The following is a 19,112-nucleotide window of genomic DNA, read 5'->3' as shown; positions in this document are numbered from 1 at the left end:
TGTGAAAACCACCAGACGTTTACGACCTCCGTCTTGGAAACGAGGTTCGATACAATCAAGTCGGACATGGAAGTAGAGAAAAAAATAATTTTGTATTTCCATTATAATTTATAGGATACCAGGAAACTCGTAAAAGCAAAAGAAAGAACAAAAATTGCGTTGCCGGATAGCGTACCCAGCATTATCAACTCTTCCATACATGCATTTTCTAAGAAGTCACATTTGCCTTCTTGAACCCGCAAAACGACTAAAATGTGACTTTTGTAAGCAGACAACGTCAATTAGTATCACTGTTTACTGCGAACCCAATAGCGAAGATACCCTTGACGTCACCTATTGTCATTAGAACGTCATTGGCGGTCGAAACAAGGGGTCTTTTCTTCCTGTGGTTGGCACATTTGAATAACAAAGCCTAAAATGTTTGTAAACAGATATCTTTGCTATTACGGCCGACAAAAATTGGACATTTGCCGACAATTCCTGTTTTTGCACTTATGACCCGATCTAGTTACGGATGCAAGACCAATTTTGTTTGCTTTTAGTGTCGATGAGCATCGGATTCCATGTTCGTATGACCGGTCTTTTTGTTTCCTTACCCAATGCAAGAAGAAAGCAAACCCTAGAAGATTTGCCGAAATTAGAATTCCAAAAGCCCTTCCTTTCTTGTGACAGATACAAACCAAGAAGAGCTTTAATGTCTCTGAAGCTATTGCATGGATCTTGCATCCTTGCATTATCCGTGTTGCTCACGGCTTTATCACTAATATCACTACTTCACGTAAACTACTGACAAATGTTAACCAAAGGACAGACTAGGAGCAGTTTGCAAGATCAAATCCTGCGACTGCAAAGCACTTATATCGGTGAGACTGGCAGAAATCTGAACGGAAGCCTGAGTGAACGCAAACGAGCGCCGAGAAGTGGCGACGTAAGAAATAACATTGTAGAACAGCATTTACAGACAAACCACAGAATCGAATGGGACTCTGCTGAATGCTTTACCAACAGTACTAACTACTACTAACAAAACTTACTGGAAAGCTGGTACAGAGACCACTAAACTTCCCGCACCCTACAAACGACTCATCGACGGCATCAATAAGACAATACACTGACCGAGTGATAAGAGTGTTTCTTCTTGTTTACGTAGTCTGCGTACCTCATGCTCCTCACGCAATCCTCTCTAATTTTTTTTCAATTTCTTGTCTCAATCATCTGTTCTTGCAACAATATCGCACTCTGCATTTCACCTTGCAGGCTCCTGTCGTCGCAACCTGAAAAACCCTTCTCTTGCTTGGTTTTCACCTTTTTCCAAATCTCTTTCCAACACCTGTTTTTCCGGGACACGCAATCTTCTCCGCTTTTTTCCAGCATCTCCTTTTGCAGTCAATGCCTGATCCTTGTATACTCCTTTACAATCTTGTTGCTCTTGGCCGCCAGGAGGCGCTTTCGAGTTGGCTTGGCCATGTAACAGGCAAGTCGTTCGTTTTTCGTTTTTTGTGAAAAACTCCTATGTGCGGGAATCCGGTACAGTCACAAACCACCTGAACGATCATTAGAACTGAGACGCAAAATTGCGCGACTCACTACCATGAACAAATTAGCGAACAGTAAAATTGCAGTCAATATCCCGGAGTATAATATTACGCCCCGCGCGTGTTACACGCTCCTATCATAGTAGTAAGTTCATTAACATTGGCAGTAACGGTAACACCTGTAAGTACACTTTTTTTTTTTTCAGAACCACTAAAAGAATGGAACACTATGCCTTCTTTTTTATTAGATCAACCATCTGTAGACAATTTTAAATCTGCTATAACGAACTCCTTTAGTCTCTCCCACTGATTTTGTGTATTTATTATTATTAATTATTATTATTAATATTTATTTGCACATTCACAGTGATGGGAAACCTTTGTGAATTATAATTTAAAAATAAATTTTCTCATTGTCAACATTTGTAATTCTTAAGAGCCTCTCCCTCATTTATTCCTTTTTGTGTAGAGTCACTCATGCATCGCTCCATAGTTTGCCATTCATGTTACATCCCCTTAATATTTTCTTCATTGCCTTGTACCCATCTAGCTCAATCCTTCTTTTCCCAACTGTCAGGCATTCTTACATCTTATGCACCAACTGGTATTACTACAGCTGAGCTTATTCGTAAATGGCAGCCAAGTAAAATATCCTTTTTGTTGTTATGCTAAAGTGAGTTTCGAACCCCGCTATAATGGGAAAAAATTCAAAAGAATTTGAAAACTAGTAGTTCTAATTAACATGGACAATTATACTTATTAACCGAGAGTAAGGTCTCCACGGGAAAATCTCGAGCCCTCATGAATTTTTTTTGTCAGGCAGTTCTCTCCTAGGTAGTTCGGCAGCTTTTCAAAAGCTGAATAAAATCAAACATTTACGAAAATGCTTGAGAAATTTGAAATTGGCGATTTTTTCAGGAGGTTTTCGTCCACGTCAACGTAATAGATATTTCAGGCCTTTGTCTTTTGATTGACGTCAGCGTATTGATGACGTCAACTCAACAGGTCTCAACAGGCTATTATTTTCTATCTTTTGTTTTCCAGAATTACTTAACACTCGAACAATTTACAATTGTCAAAATGTCGGCCTGAATGAGGAATTGAACCTAGAACCGGCTTCACCGACAAAGCGAACTCGGAATCGGTCGGTGATTGCATGATAACCAGCCAGGCAATAGCAATGTCGTACCCAGAGTCCTCAGGCTCTTTGGTCAGCGGGCAGAGTCTCTCCAGGCTACTGCCCACTCACTCAAGAGCCCGGCGAGGGCTATAGCTACGAGAGTGATGTAGTGGCTACTGGTCATTCCAGGACACGTTGCAACACGTTTTGTTTGCAAACAAATTTGTTCGAATTTTTTTCAATGTTTCCTTTTGTATTTGAGAATCGTTTATTTTTGCTTTCAAATTTCCTGGCGCCGCCATATTGAATAATTGTGAAGTGTTATGGTTGCTCTATTGTTATACTAAAGCAGGAACCCGCAACCAGGAGCCCACATCTCCAATACTTGGTCTATGTTGCGGCATTTCCACGAATCAAGCTATTTTTAGACAAGTTATTAAATAAGATTTTGCAAGAGCCCATAACCAGGAGCTTACAACTCCAATACTCGGTCACTCTATGTACTAACGGCACTTTCACAGATCAAGCTATTTTTAGACGAGTTCTTAAATAAGATTTGGCTTGCACGAGTGACCATTCTCAATCCCATGGGTAGTCATTTCTCTCTCATGCAAGACTTGTGATTGGCTGGAAAGGTCTGGTTTCCCGGGAAAATCAACCGAAAAATAACGTGACAAAAGCTACTTGGCTTGCTGCTGACGTCATGTCTGCCATGTTGGTGTACTGAACAACTGCGAAAAAGTCGTTTGGTATTTGGCCACATTATTAGGCAAAACGCGAACGACCTTTTTCTTTTGTTTTTTACACCAACATGGCCGTCTAATCACGTGAATGCAAGCCAAGAAAGGTCACAATTATTTAAGATGGCGGTGCCCGCAAGGTCTCTTAATACGGCGATCTCTCGTGGGCTGAGTTTCAGGCGATCTATTGCCGGTTGGTCGAAGCCTGGTTAGCGCTAACCGTTGGTTAAGAGGTATGGGGCCGGTTGCTCGAGGACTGGTTAGCGCTAACCGTTGGTTACGAGGTATTAAAAGCTGTAGGTTTTCATGGTACTTAACGTCGGTTAGCACTAACCATACTTCAAGAAACTCGAGCATAAAAACCTAAAGGTTTCCATGGTATTTGACGCCGGTTAGCGCTAACTATGCTTCGGGCAACCCGGGTCTGATCTTGATTCTAGGTTTTTTTTGCTTACGGGGCTTTTAGCCCGTAATGCACTATGTCGTGGAAACGCCGATTCTTGTCCGCAAGCCCGTGGTTTCAGGATAGGTCCGCAAGGAGTGCGTACCGTTACGTAACAGCTTGAATGAAGACTCGGCATTCGATCCAAATCGCTAAAATGCACGCGTCGAACACAAAAGGGAAGAATTGAATCACAAATCGAAAGTTTTGACTACCTTTGTGGTTTTGGGTTCTCCTGAAGCGTTTTCTTGTTGAAAATCCAAAGTTTTATCTCTTTCGTGCTTGGTCCGACGCCTTCTTTTCTCCACGTACTCACTGCGACAAAATCACATTAATTACCCGTAAGCACTTGTCCTCTCAGGGGACTATTTGTTCTCGGGGGTTTTGAGGGTTTCGTCCCTAATCAACCCCAGACCCAGACTCTGGCAGTGGTTCAACTGCTGCTTGGCTTGCACCCACTCAAGCTATTACTCGACCGTCATGTTGGTATACAAAACAAAAGCAAAATATCGCTCGCGTTTTGCATGATAATAGAGCCAAATTCCCAAAAGGCGTTTTCGCTATTGTTCATTACACCAACATGGCCGCCATGACGTCATCACTCCCCGAGAACGATTTCCTTGACCAATTATTACCGTCGTTATAATTATTTTTGTTTTTATCGATTCAGTTATTGGTTGAAGGACTGGTAATATATTGCCTTGCATTGCTTTTATACCCCGAATCCGGTTATATTTCTTACGCTTTTTAACTCTAGCGGATTTTCGTCTCATGATCCCGAGATTGGTAGAATCTTTTCGCAACCTCCACTAATTTCATTCAAACGAGACAAAAACGTAGGCAACTTTTTGGTTAGAAGCGCACTCAAAACAACCCGGCACTTTAAAATGCGCGCGCTCACGATGCAAAACTTGTCATTTCACTCTTAACACTAGCAAAATATTGGGACCTAAGCGATCTGTTAAGATCACCGATCGTTTCACATGTACCTCCGCAAATGTCATTTATTGCATAACCTGTACGTTATGCAATAAATTATACATTGGTGAGACAGGTAGACGACTAGGCGACCGATTCCGCGAACACCTTCGCGATGTTGAGAAGAATGACAAGGATGCATCTAAGCCAGTCGCTCGTCATTTTAGTCTCCCTAACCACTCCAAACAACACAAGGCTATCTGCGGCCTTTCCCTACATCAAGGTACGACGGAAAGCCGCAAGAATCTGGAACAAAAATTCATCTTCCAAATCGGCACCCTTAATCCCCACGATATTAACGAACGCTTTTCATTTAACTAATGTTTCCTATTTTTCACGTTGCCATGTTGCCACCAATAGTGTAGCTCCTACTCCACTATAAAAACTATACACAAGTCATAATTCCTCGATTCGCTCGACGAAGGGCTAACGCTCGAGACGCCAACTTACAAGTGCTGTCGAGAAGTTGCACCAGGGACTACCTGGATCAAATTCAACAAGTGATCAGAGCGGGTCTTGAACCCGGGAACTCGAGATCTCAAGGCAAGTGCCCTAACCACTGCTCCACACTGCCGCCTTACATCAAAACTAGACGCTCCGTGAGCGTAAAATGGATTGCCTCTGGTACATGTTACACAAAAACAGAGGGCACTGAGTTGGGTGGTATTGAAGGTGCTGAAAACTGGATTTTCCTAGGAGTAATGCCGAAAATAAAGAATCGAAAAAAAGAAAAAAAGCCTAGGAATCCAATAAGTACTCCTGGTAACTCCTACAATGGAAGAAGGATGCTGGAGGATCGAGCTTGAATGCGGCATATTTCTCATCATACCAAGAGCAGCTCAGTCCGGAAAAGAAACACTACTTCTTTTTTGTTTCCTCAGAAATGGTTAATACATTCGAAGTTTTTTACTACCTGAATGATTTGAGATTAGATTAAACCAGTATATTGTTGAAAAATCTTCGTTTTAATGAGTAGTGTAAACAATCTTTCCACTAGTCAGTGGAAACAATAAATTGGGTTAAGCAGGAAGCAGTTGAAGATATATTGTTGGCTTCCCAAATAAACTTATTTTACACTGGAATGACTAAACATATTTTCTGACGTGCAAAACTATGGCTACCTTTCATCACTTGCAAGGAATAACACTTGAAACACAAAATGGCTAAAAATTATTGTCATCTTTATGAAAACAACTCGCAAATTGGTTAAGTTCGAACATGACCAATGCACAAAAAAAAAATCTCAAAAACCTTTTTCCAGCCAAAAATGTTATTGAAACAAACAACATGAAAGAAAAAACTAATCATTTCATTGTATGTGTTCAAACAAGCAACACACGCCGTGTCAAAAACCACACGCAATTAAATAAATATCCTGAAATTTCCCACCAGTACTCGGGATCAAACCCTTGACTGAAGAACCATTTCTTTCAATAATGAAGCCAAAAAAATGGGCAACAAACTTTCTTTCAAATAATTCTTGACTAACAAGAATTAATCAAATTTCAAATTGTTTTTTTACCTGCAGACTGTGCGGAGTTGAGTACAAATAAATAACATTATAAATTGCCAGAAAATTGTAAACACAGATCCACTGAAAGGGGTTCGATTCCTTCTCTGATATCTAACCCGAAAATGTTACCAGAGAATTTGCCGTTTGGTTTCAGCGTTGTATATAACATCACAGTTAGTAAAAAGAGAATGCCGAAAACAAATGCTAGAGAGCATCTACTTTAAAATAAATATACTTATGTCCCATACTGTTTTCTAAGAGCGTCATTATGTTAAGGTCTAATTATAAACCGCCATGACAGGAGTAGACGAGGTTCATTTTTTTGGTTGCGTGCTTCAAACGACACGCTCGACACGCTTAGTGTGAAAAGACGATCGTGTTGCTCGAGCGGCATGCCTTTTGCTTCTCTCGCTTCAAAGTAAAGCTATTTGATTGGATAAACGTGGTTACGTAGATATCTCAGCGCGCAAAATACCATTCCAAAAATAACTCCATCTGGTCGTCTATTGGGATAGGAATCTTGTGGTGATAATGCTCGTAAAGATTTTTGGGTGTCCTGTGTAAATTAAATTACGTATGAAATCGTCCACTTGTATCATAGACTACATAAAACAAGTTCTGCTTATGGTGTGACGTGTACTCGGCTAAGTAGCATTCTCATATCTCCGAAGTGAAAATAAGAATGGCGTCGTTGTTTTGTTTTGCAGTGTGACAAACGCAAGTTTACCAGAAGTGAATAAGGAGTGAACGGAGCCGCCATCAGATTCTAGACTCTCTGTTGTCACAGAAACAGTTGCCACACTGTGTCTTGTAGTATCCCGTTTGGATTTGTGGAAATTGAGCGTCTCACCGCTCCTGTGGTTTTGAGAAGACTAGACTGACGTGATGAGCATTCACGAGTATGACGAGATTCAGAAATGCACAGCGGTCTGGGAAGTGCGGCTGCGCAGAAGATGAGCATGTGCACCTATTACGTCATTCTCGTCCCCAGGGTATGCGGTTCTCTCTTGAGTAGCACAGATCTCTCTGGGAACGAGGATGATGTTCACTTGACCTTACTCTCGGTGGTGTTTGGAAAAAATATGACAGTTGCTTTTCTTTCGTTTTATCACATTTCGTTAATTTCTTATCAAAAACAAGAAGTCAAAAATAAACAGATTTTAAAAGAATTGTCATCGGCCTGAGTAAGAGACAATATTGCGTTTAGAAGATGGGTCCATTCATCTTCGTGGAAAGGTCGCCGCCTTCTTGGCAGGGTGACTTTGTATTCTTTCACGAGAACGTTCTACCCAATGAGAAGAAATTGTTGTAAAAATATGTGAAAACGCTGAAGAACTACCAGTATAAGTTTTTGCCTCAAGCCCTTAGGTTAAAAATTTGAAAGAGTTGCTTAAAATCAAATTTTCTCTCCCTCAACTTCATGTCGCAGTTCACTAGCTTTACAAGAGCCGTCGTTAAATGCCAACTTTAACGTCTGTTAACTCCGTGAGGGATGTAGTAACATGAACTCGCAAAAAGGCTGGAATTTTTTACGGCTTCCCTGCAAGGCTGCTTATGTGGCTTCCTTATCTGCGATGCCGGATCTGTTGCATAGAAAATCGTTTTTCTTATCCTGTCGGTTCCGCGGGATGTCCCTAGGGTATCAACCGTGACGCCACACGACTTCGGCGTTTGGACGCCATCTTGTTCTGGCACAAATAACCTCGATCTCAGGTGATAGTGTTAGGCTTGCCCAAGGAAAGTGTCAAGTCCTGTCGGACGGGGTCAATACCTGGATGGGTGACCTTCCGACAATACCAAATGTCTCGTTGATGACAAAATAGGAATCGAACGCATCTCACTAATCCTTGATTACTGCTAGTGTATCATGTATTCTCTCCATTGTACTTTAATCTCTTAACGGGATTAAAACGAAGTCGCCATTAATCTGCTTCAAGATGACATGGTCATGGGTCGGAGTCTTTTTCACTCCTGGAGTTTTTAACCCTTCTGTACCCACGGCTCCTAACTAGTTCCATAGATTTCTTTGTTGTTTGAAGTCGTGAGAATTTGGTGTTATCTCAAGATCACACCTCTTAAGCTGATAATAATCTTCATTCTCAATACCTGGCTAACTGACATTTCATTGAAAGGTAATTTACATACCGATCATTGCTGGAAGTCAAAGAATTACTAATGACAAATGGAAGACCACAAAAATGTGGTCGTATAAACGTGCTCAAAATGAGGGTATGAATTTTAATGACGTCAAAAGCGGAAGGAATGATCACTCTTAGATTAAATTATTTTTTTTCGAGTCTCCTTACAGACAATAAAAGCACCGTTTCCTTGCTTTTTCCTCCTCGCCAAGATGGCCTCCACAATTTTTTTTTAAGTTGCAACTGGTCAAGGCATCTTGCTCATCTCCTGATTGCTGTAGATGGTTCAACTCCATCACCGTCGGAACACATCTCGTCACGTGTTCATCTCGTGCTTATCACTTGTCATTACATGCCATCGTCTCATTGGTTTAAAGCACAATGGATAACTAAGGAAAACAGGAATCTCAAAGCCTCAAGATTTCTTCGTCGTTCACGTGGCAAACAGCGGCAGGAAAATGAAAAGGTATGGTTCATTCAATAATTCATGAGCTAACAGCCTATCAAGACACTGATAAGACGCCACGTGGATGAGCTTCAAACCCGATAGAACACTTCTCATTAGAATAGGCCATTTCCGAGTTCATGTCTGCCTCCTCTTCAAAGCGAGTTTTAAGTGCGAAGGTTTTATTATAAAAATTAGTTTTCATTCATAAGTAAAGTAGAACTAATAGACCATATTCGTATTCTCAGTATTGGACTGGAACTACAATAAGCGACAAAAATAGTTGAGACACTGAACTGGGAAGACAACAATTAGGGAAAAATCACCATAACGTTACATTTTCCACTTGTACTCCCCCCTCTTCCTCCGCCTCCCCCCTTCAAGGTTGGTAACGGAAAAAGGAAGAGTTGGCGATAAGAAAACAACATTGTTTGGCGGAGGAGACTTTGACTTTGGGGAAGGGATTTGTCCGAGATTCCTTGAAAGGGAAATTGGCGCTTACTGTAGCTTGCAATGGAGGCTAATGCGGTGAAATCTTTTTAAATGCAAATACTTTTTCATATATTCCCCTCCATTGCAAGCTAGTTCCTGTCCAATACTGAGAATATGAGTATGGTCTATTGACATCACCCAACTAATGGACTATTACAAATCCTGCATTTTGATTGGCTACGCTACTAAAGGACTATTAGTAATAGTCCTCGAGTAGCGAAAAGCGTGACGCTTTCTTTCGTTTTATACCCAAATAAACATTTCTTTAACTTGCATTTGCTAACCCATTCGGCTTCGCCTCATGGGCTATTGACCCGTAGCCCTTGCGGGCTACGGGTCTAATTTGTTAATTATTTTAAAAAATCGCACTTAAACTCGCTTTGAAAAGGAGGCAGACGTGAACTCGGAAATGGCCTATTCTAGTAGTAAGGCCTGGATTGTTTTTTGTATGCTAATTTCCTTACAATTTTAACCCTTGTTCGGACTCCCGAGGGAGTTAAAGCCGTTCAAAAACAGTCGTCTTCGCCTAGTGTTTTTAAACCCGATAAAACACTGCTGCTCGCTTTTTAAGCAGTACTTAAAATTCAAAGAAATAATGCAATATATTCGGAAGATATACGTTTACAAAGATTCTTTGTAAACTTCTATTTAAATGTGCTAACAACTATGACGGGAGAACTTGCTCTTTTGACAGCTGACAAGAGTGAATTAGATAAGAGTGTTCTTATGGCATGGGTGAGCTCCCCCGGGACAGTCACAAATGAGTCTATTTTTAGAATACCCATGTCCCTGAAAAAACATGGCAGAAGCAGTCACGGGTGACATGGATTCTCCTGATTGGTTAAAGTGGCGGACCTTTGTTTGCTTTCGCGCGCAAAGTGTACTTAAAAATAAATCCGTTGGTGACTGTGTTGGTTAAGACCGCAAACTCATCCCCATTTGTCCTTATCCTCAGGACGCCATTGTGACGTCATGTACTCTGTTGTTTCATTCCGTCGTATTGTGGTTGGTTCAGGGATATATTCCGTTACTAGGGATTAAGCATCTCCTGAGAGCCTCCCAGGAAGGATTTTGTTTTCTTTTTTTGGGGGGAGGGGGGAAGGGTCCTATTTGCTTGCGTTCCCTCATTCCCGAAATTACTTCCAAACTTGTTCTCAGCTTTGATACCTAAAATGGTTTTTGTTTCCTGGATCCCTAAGATATTTTGTCTTTGTTCCCCTGTTCCCCAGTTCAAATAAGCCATGTTCCCTTCTTGCTCCCCAAAACCCCTGGGAGACCTTCTCACCTTTACGTAAAACGGCAAACGACAGGCTACTGATTGCCATAAAACGCATGGAAGTCCCTCATTTTAACTTTCTATAAGGAAAATGGTCGATATCTGCAGATAATCGACAAGAAACGAACTAAAATAAGACAATATTCTTTGCTTCGTGGTATGACTCAAATCTTAAGTCTCTTTTGTGACGTCACCCAAGCTATATAGTGACGTCATTGACGCTGATCACGTGGAAGAAAGCAAGCCATTTTGAGATGGTCAACACTCATGGCCATCCCTCAAACTGACCTTTCCCTATTTATTCAACTTACACGACGTACAATCTACTTCAAGGAAACAAACATTTCATTGTGCAGAGAACATTCAGATTAGGCGAGCCAAAGAGTTGAGCCCGGATCGATCGGTTCTCCTTGCATATTCCAATATCCAGTAGACAAACGAGACAAGCTCTTGGAGAATCGAATTTTTTTGAGTATTGACATAGTAGTACCCAGCAAAACAAGTAAAAGCTAACCGTCTTCAAAGTGGTTTTTAGACCTAGATCAGCGCGGCTTTCTTAGAAACGCTATTTCTTGTTGAACAAAAGCTCTAATTCTGCCTGTTTTCATTCTTTATACAGCGATAAGCTTGTCATATTAAGATGGGATATTGCGTCGTGTAATTGTAAGGAAATGTCCAAAAATGTCAGTTTGACGGATGGCCATTTGTGTTCACCTTTTAGATATGTCCAGCATCGACCCTAATTAGATGCACACCGATTTCAATAAGCGTCACAAAGTGTCCCCGTACTGTTATCCCCAACTTCAACATCACTCGTGTCTCGGAATACAGACAATAAACGTCACCAAGTGTCGCTAGTCAAATAAAGATAAACGGCTGCATTTACCCTAAGCTAATATATAGAGGATATTACACAGTGGCGAGAAGATATGAATTTTATTTTCGAAAGGCGGGAGAAAAAAAAAGGCGGGAATCGTGACGTCATTGAACGATACGACACTCACAAAGGTGACATTCGGAAAAGACGCCACTCGGGTCCCAGATGAAGTGGCGTATGGAATCTACGAGTGGTTTAGTTCCCAGTGAAACACTCTCCTCCATATAATAAATAGATTTCGCCTAGCCGAAAAGCAATATAGTGTATATGGAAATAATATATAGTTCTGCATAAAGGTCACAATTAATCGTCATCAGTGACTACAGTTTACAGTGATCAAACACCTCTAAAGTGACAGCTGTAAACAAACAACCCTTGCAAACAATAACGAAGTAAAACTGAGATTTCATGCACAGTGGTCTCTTTCGCAACATTTTCCGTTTGACTTCACATTACACATTACACTCTAATCAGTTAAGTCTGATAATCTTTATACCCTCTCTCTTCAGTTTAGAACAACAGTAAAAATCTAACTAATTAAAAAGTCAAGCCAAAGAGCAGTAAATTCATTTACTCGACTGCAGTTTCAAAGTCCAACAAAGCAGCTCACGACTGGACATCCATTTCACACAAAAGCCTGTAAATGTGGTTGTTGAAATATCCCAGAATCACTGTAAACACGGAATTGCAAACGTTTCAGGCCTTCTTCGTTTTTTAACGAGTTTCACAAAATATGTGAGGCAGTGAGGCACATGCATTAAGAAGGAAAACATTTACCTGAAAGCCAGCCGTTGTAAATTAGTATTTTTTCTCACAGCTGAAGTTTTCTCTTCTTCTCCTTCCTCGTCTTCTCTCGAGGTTTTTTTCGCTTAAATTTCTCACATTTCGTCGCCTCTTCTCTCGTGCGCTTTAATTCCTCACTAATAAAACGCTTAAGCAACGGCAACGAGAACGTCACAAATTTGCATATTTAGTGGGCAAAAACAATAGCTTTGCACGCCCTGCACGTGCATTTTTCACTCTTGTGCATTTCTTTGCCGTCGTCAGCAAAAAAACAACGCGAAATAACCACATTTGAGGTTTTATGAAGAACGTCAGCACTTGAGGATAAACATTTATTTTCTCTCCTAAATTAAGCGCCGTTCCGACCAGTGTCAGTTTTCAGTGAGGAACTACCACACCCTTTTCATATTAAAAAGGTTGAAATAGTTACGTTCCCGTTCCGTCGCCGTTGCTTAAGCTCCCTAATATGATTATCCGCCAGAAAAACGCGGGTTGCTAAATGCAACGCTGCCACGCGATTTCCCGCCAAGGAAAGTTGCCCGAAAACTCCCGTCCAAGGAGGCTGTCCATCTCCACCCCGATAGTCTGTATGCGCGGGCGGACGAGCGTATGCTGACGTCATGACCAAAATTTCTCGCATGGATAGAATTCCGAAAGAATCTTACCCATGGTGCTCCGCCGGCGCCCTTCGTGCGCCTGAGCTCCGCCAAAAACAATGCTAACCTTCACCCTCACCTTATCGTTGGAAATAGGTAGAAAAGGAAGCAATAGAGGACGTTTTCTGTTTCCATAGCCTCTTTTAAACACGAGGGGGAGTTGGGAGAATTCGAGACAGTCATGCAAACCCGAGACGCATTCGAGGGTTTGCATAACTGTCTCGAATTCTCCCAACTTCCCCGAGTGTTAGATGAGCATATGGAAACACGGAAAAAAGTCCTCTATTTCTTTTATAAAATATTTCTCAAAGATAAGTCGGAAATAAAGGAAACAAATGAACGAAAATTCTTGATTGAAACAGAATTTCTTGATACACGCTCCTATTTCCTACCAGCCAATCAAAACGCGCGTCTGACAGCTTACAACCAATCAAAATGCGTGTGATGTCACAGCCATGTTTCCATACTCTCATCTTAACACAGCTATTAACCAATGAGAGTGCGCATACTATCCTAATTATTTTATAATTCGTGTTAGATGTCAAAAATTGGGCGTGCATCTAAATAGAGTCAACCCTGGGCATGACTGGCAAGGGATTGCTTTAAATAGATAGGAAGCAACCGCCACCTTATCCTGACATTTAGCCCAAAAATCGAAAGTTGTCGCGATATTAATCGCATTGCCGCTTCTGCAAGGAATTTTTACGTTGCATCACTGTTGTCTTTTCAAATTTTCTCGAGAAGAGAAACTAAATTTATGAGGTCACATTCAAAGGGTTTTGTGCCTTTTCTTTTTATAAAAAAATGTGTGCTAAGAGTAGCACATTCGCCCAACAGTGATTGCGCACAGTGACTGAATTGTTGAATGCCCAAAATGCCAAAATACCTGACATGTTGTTTCCCGCGTGATACGCCCAATCAAATCACGCATTTGGACATGCCGTCATTTGAAGACAAAAGCAAACGACCGCGATGACTTTTGGGCCTTCAAGGTTTCTCGCAAGATGCGTAGTTCACATCACAAGAACGAAAGAGTTAACATCAACAAAAAGGTAGATCTTTTTCCAATTTTAATTTTTCAGCTCTCAGCACTTTCATGCTGTTCTTCACAAGTTAAGAAAGTGGATTTTTTTACCATGATAACAAGCAAATCCACGATAGCGTGCTTCGTTGTTTTGTACAGCATGCTGCCAGATAAGGTAAACAAACTAAATCTTTCTCTCGTGTTGCAGAAAGTGCCCTTGGGAAAAGTGAGGTAAGGAATAGAACCAATGCTTCTTGCCCTTTCGGTCGTGGGTCATGATCAGTTGCGGGTTTGTATTGTTGGTTTTCACTCACGTGATCAACAGCCATGTTTTCAACGAAAACAAAAGAAAACGCTTGCATAATAATAGAGTTAAATTCACGGGGGATTTGGTCGGGGCTCCAACATGGCTACCGTGACGTCATGTGAAAACCGAGAATTGCTTTTTAGATGTATCTTTACTGACGTCACTGTTTGCATTTTGTCTCATTAACATACGAGTTTGCTGAATAAAGGCATCATGCAATTTACAAATTGACTTCAAAAGGTCAATGAACTTGTTAAATTTAGTGAAATGTACACTTTTAAGCTTTTTCGTTTTCATAACGAGCGAGTTATTAGCCATCAAAAACTGATAAATTCTTGAGTGGTAAAAGCGCTAATGAGCCCATACATTCTTTCTAAAATTTCGAATTTTCAAAGCGTCATTACTCAAAGATTATCCGATAAATTGCGCGCAAAGTTTCAGAGATAGCTCATTGTGCAATGCACTTTCAATATTCAGTACAGACGTTTGAGCTGATAGAGCGAGTTTCAATCGAGCGTCGTAAAACCAAAACCAAAGTAATCACTTTGGCCAATCAAAAAGGCCGGAGACAATCCAGTAAACCAATCAAAACTCTTAAGTAATTACACGTAGCTGACACAAAGCGCGGGAAAATGTGCCACGCAAGCCACGATTGGTTGAACGAGTGGTGCGAGAACTTTGAACTAATCACTGAGTGAAGTAATAATAGAGCGGTTTTCAACTGAGTGTCGAAAGTAATTAGATAATTACTTTGGTTTATGATTAATTCACTCAGTGATTTTTTCAACCAATCAGAAGTGAAACCAAAACCAATCGTGGCTCACGTGCGCACATTTTCCCGCGCTTTGTATCGGCTACGTGTAATTACTTCGAGTTTTGATTGGTTTACTGGATTGTCTCGGTCCTTTTTGTTTGGGCAAAGTAATAACTTTGGTTTTGGTTTTACGACACTCAGACTCGCTCTAAACCAAACCAATTGCAATCCGCTAATTACTTTCGACTCTAGATTCGAAAACGATGGGCTTATACCAATGAGGCAAAAAATGTAAACAAAGATTCCCCAATTCTACAGTCAACCAGAAAAGAAACTTGGAGGTTAGGGTTAACTGATCTCGGCACCAAAAAGTTAATTAAAAACCTCGGACAGGGTGTCAGTTTTCGATTTAATTCAACATAGCGAAATGGTGTGTGCTATAAATATCTTGCTAAATGGCTTTTTTTCTCTTAAGATGGATCTCATTCTAAATGACCGAAGCAACAAAATCAAATCCTTTACTTGGTCGACGCAATTATTCCAGCAACACCTGCAAAAGAGGGCAACAAACAAACTTTTATTTTATTATTATTATTCATTATTTTATTTAATCAACTTGCCAACGAAGGCAGGTGACAACACAATAGAACACTAAGTCCCCTAAGAGGTGTATCACCCATAGCAAGGTAACAGATGATTTCTTTTTAGGGGAATATTCTTTGATTGCACTCACGTGATAAGACGGCCATGTTGGTGCCAAAACAATAGAAAAATGTAGCTCACGATTTGCATAATAATAGAGTCAAATTCTCAAGACTTCCTCGCTTTTGTTCTTTCCGCCTGTGACGTCAAGTGCAATCAAAGAATAGACTGTTTTCGCTCATGTGACCAGCAGCCTGAATATCTTACTCTTCCATTATGGCCGTTGTTTCTTTGTTTCACTCTCCAACACGGCCGCTCTGACGTCATATGAAAACACCCTTTTCTTTTCATGCTAATAGACGTATTTACTGAGTTTCGTTGATTTTCTAGATGCTGTATTTCTGAATGATGCGGTTAGGGTTAGGGATGCAATATCTAGTCTTGTTTTAAGTTTTCAACCAAATCATATATATATATATATATAGCTTGAATATCTGTAATGGTTGACCAAACGATAAACTCCCAACAGAAGGATCCAAAAGGATGCACGTTGTCTCCTCAGTTAGTATTTAAAGTTGCATATAAACTGGAGAGGAAAACAAAACTTCTCGAAGGTCCGAGAAATTTAATAAAAACGTTTCGGCCCTTCGGCCTTCGTCAGTTAAAATTTTTTTAAAATAGAGTAAAAGTTAAAAATCTAAGGATAAAATGACCTAATTATTACAGCAGTGGAGACTATATAGTCTCTGAAAGACTAACAATGGCTATTGTAATGGAATACAATTAAGTAGTAAATTGTATGATACAAGCCAAAACTAAAGCTTAATCACTAAAACAAAAGTAATGATGTAATACTAAAATCTAGAGTTATGCAAGTGATTCAATCTATTTATGTAATACCGACTACAAATTAGATGGGACTACAATGGAAACAAAAAACCTTTTTATGGAACATTGAAATTGATCCGTTTTTTTGAACGGAATTCACAGCGCTTATTGAGGCCAAAAGCGGGAGGGTTATTGGGCGGCACAATTGCGCACACTGCAGCCTCTTGGCCTCAATAAGCGCTGTGAATTCCGTTCAAAAAAACGGATCAATTTCAATGTTCCATAAAAAGGTTTTTTGTTTCCATTGTAGTCCCATCTAATTTGTAGTCGGTATTACATAAATAGATTGAATCACTTGCATAACTCTAGATTTTAGTATTACATCATTACTTTTGTTTTAGTGATTAAGCTTTAGTTTTGGCTTGTATTGTACCATACAATTTACTACTTAATTGTATTCCATTACAATAGCCATTGTTAGTCTTTCAGAGACTATATAGTCTCCACTGCTGTAATAATTAGGTCATTTTATCCTTAGATTTTTAACTTTTACTCTATTTTAAAAAAATTTTAACTGACGAAGGCCGAAGGGCTAAAAAGTTTTTATTAAATTTCTTGGACCTTCGAGAAGTTTTGTCTTCCTCTCCAGTTTATATGCAACTTTCTATATATCTATATATATTTAGTCTTTTTATTATATCCAGTTAAGTCTATTTTTTAACTTTTTAAACTTGTATTTTAATCTTAGTTTTTACTTTTTTTTTTCTTTGTAAGGCACATTTGATCATATTCACATGTTAATTTGCGCCTAAGAAATATTTAACAATTATTCCATGAGCACGCGTTGGATATGAGATGATAAATAGCCAACGAGGCGCGTAGCGCCGAGTTGGCTATAACCACTCTCATATCCAACAAGCGCGAATGGAATAATTGTTTTATTAAATTCCTTAAACTCCAAAAGTTTAGAAGTACGAAATACGAGCGAAAAAAGCGAGAAAATCCTAGCGAAATCGAAAAAAGTTGATGAAGATGCGATGTTGTGGAATACCTCGTGGTCAGACAGACGCAGGCTCATCACAAAAACATTTCTTACCTTTTCGCGTATCTCTAAGCTTCGAAAGTGATCTAAACTTTCCACAAAAACGTTTTTCTTTTGCTTTATACCGAAAGAAATTTCGCTTTCTGGCGTAAACGCTTTTAGTTTAGCAACGCTAAGCGCAATCATTTACCATATAAGGTCAAACTAAGGTATATGAGCTGATAACCGAGATTGAGTGAACCAATCAGAGCACGAGAATTGCATTATCCGAGGTTGAGAATTTAATAATAAATATTATTATTTATTATTATTATTAATATCATGGGGAAGTCAAAGAGAATGCGGCAAGACTATCAGCTCAACACATGTACTTCAAAGAACATTTGTTGAGCTAATAGTTTTGCTTCATTTCAGTGAACCTGAAAACCAAAACGTTGTTACTTTTTAAGGTAAATACAGTAACTATCTTTTCAGTTTTGCATCTTAAGGCCCGGACTAACGGGCTTCAACATCCATTCAATTTTGTTGAACAGCAATGTTAAAACCGTTTGTTCTCCCCCCCTCCCCCCCATCGCCGTTTCAACCGCGTTCAAACATGTCGAATCGATGTTAAATCCGTTTAAAAGCGTTTAAATTTTGCTTCAACAACCATTCAATATTTCTTTTGTTTTCGCGAATGTTGAATGAATTTGAAGCCGTCTGCCCCCCTCTTTCAACATTGTTGGATATGCGCGTGCGCACTAATCGGTCTCCCAATGACGTATCCATGACAGTATCCATAGTGACAACCCCGGCTGCAGCCTGGGACTGAATACCAGGCCTCTCGTGAAGCTCTGTTGAATCAACTGTTGATGGTGTGTTGAAACTGTTTGCCCATGGCCACCCCAGTAGTCAACATCCTTCAACAAAATCGCACGGATATCGAAGAAAAATAATGTGGAAACCGTTTGCATGGGCCTTTAAATCAAGGATTTTCCTTTCGTGTACCGAGTAAGAGTTAGGAATGTAAATCGTGTAAAACTTAAGGAACTGTCGCGTTATATTTTAGTGTTATCTTACGTTACCTAACCTGCAATGTTAAAAAAAATGACCAGACCTCAAGTTTTATGGAAAACTAGCCTGCAGTGCAGGCGTATTTTGGGCGCGCGAGTGCACATTTTCGTATTAGGCCACCATCTTTCTAAGATTTGGTAACTGTGGAAGATTGGGGCGAGGAAATATTTGCTGAGGAAGTAGGCGTTAAGTGGAAAAATGGGGAAGGGGGGAGGGGGAGGGGAAGTCATTTCGAGTGCCCCACCCCCAACCCGCCACTGCACCAACCCTCTCCCGGTCAAGCATCTAATCACAATCCAAGATGGCGGCATCGAAAACCTGGTTTATCTAGCGTTCCGCGCCAAAATAACGCCTGCACTGCAGGCCAATGGAAAACGTGAACACACAACGGCAAATTCAAGTCGTCGATAATAACTTTTACGTCCTTGTTGTTTTGCAGAGTACGGCAAAAAAATTTGCAAAAATGC

The 19,112-nt window shown here is 40.2% G+C and overlaps 1 protein-coding gene and 1 long non-coding RNA gene across 2 annotated transcripts in view; both read right to left on the bottom strand.

Annotated features, from left to right (window-relative positions):
• Positions 1-4,051: 4,051 nt before the first annotated feature.
• Positions 4,052-12,470, bottom strand: LOC137985595 (uncharacterized). Its single transcript, XR_011119318.1, has 3 exons — positions 12,334-12,470; positions 12,131-12,193; positions 4,052-4,152 (listed from the first exon to the last, which is right to left on the bottom strand). It is a non-coding gene; the product is annotated as an uncharacterized lncRNA (long non-coding RNA).
• A 3,000-nt stretch (positions 12,471-15,470) lies between these two features.
• The window catches only part of LOC137985276 (eukaryotic translation initiation factor 3 subunit K-like), a 9,911-nt gene continuing 6,269 nt past the window's right edge, over positions 15,471-19,112 (bottom strand). Inside the window, exon 9 of the mRNA XM_068832845.1 lies at positions 15,471-15,630. Within this exon, the coding sequence (XP_068688946.1) occupies positions 15,599-15,630 (32 nt within the window). The 3' untranslated portion in view covers positions 15,471-15,598. The remainder of the gene's footprint in view (positions 15,631-19,112) is intronic.

This window comes from Montipora foliosa, chromosome 14 (assembly GCF_036669935.1).
Source record: "Montipora foliosa isolate CH-2021 chromosome 14, ASM3666993v2, whole genome shotgun sequence".
Classification (NCBI taxonomy): Eukaryota; Metazoa; Cnidaria; class Anthozoa; order Scleractinia; family Acroporidae; genus Montipora; species Montipora foliosa.
The sequence above is the reverse complement of the archived record's forward strand: the minus strand, read 5'-3'. Positions and strand labels throughout refer to the sequence as shown.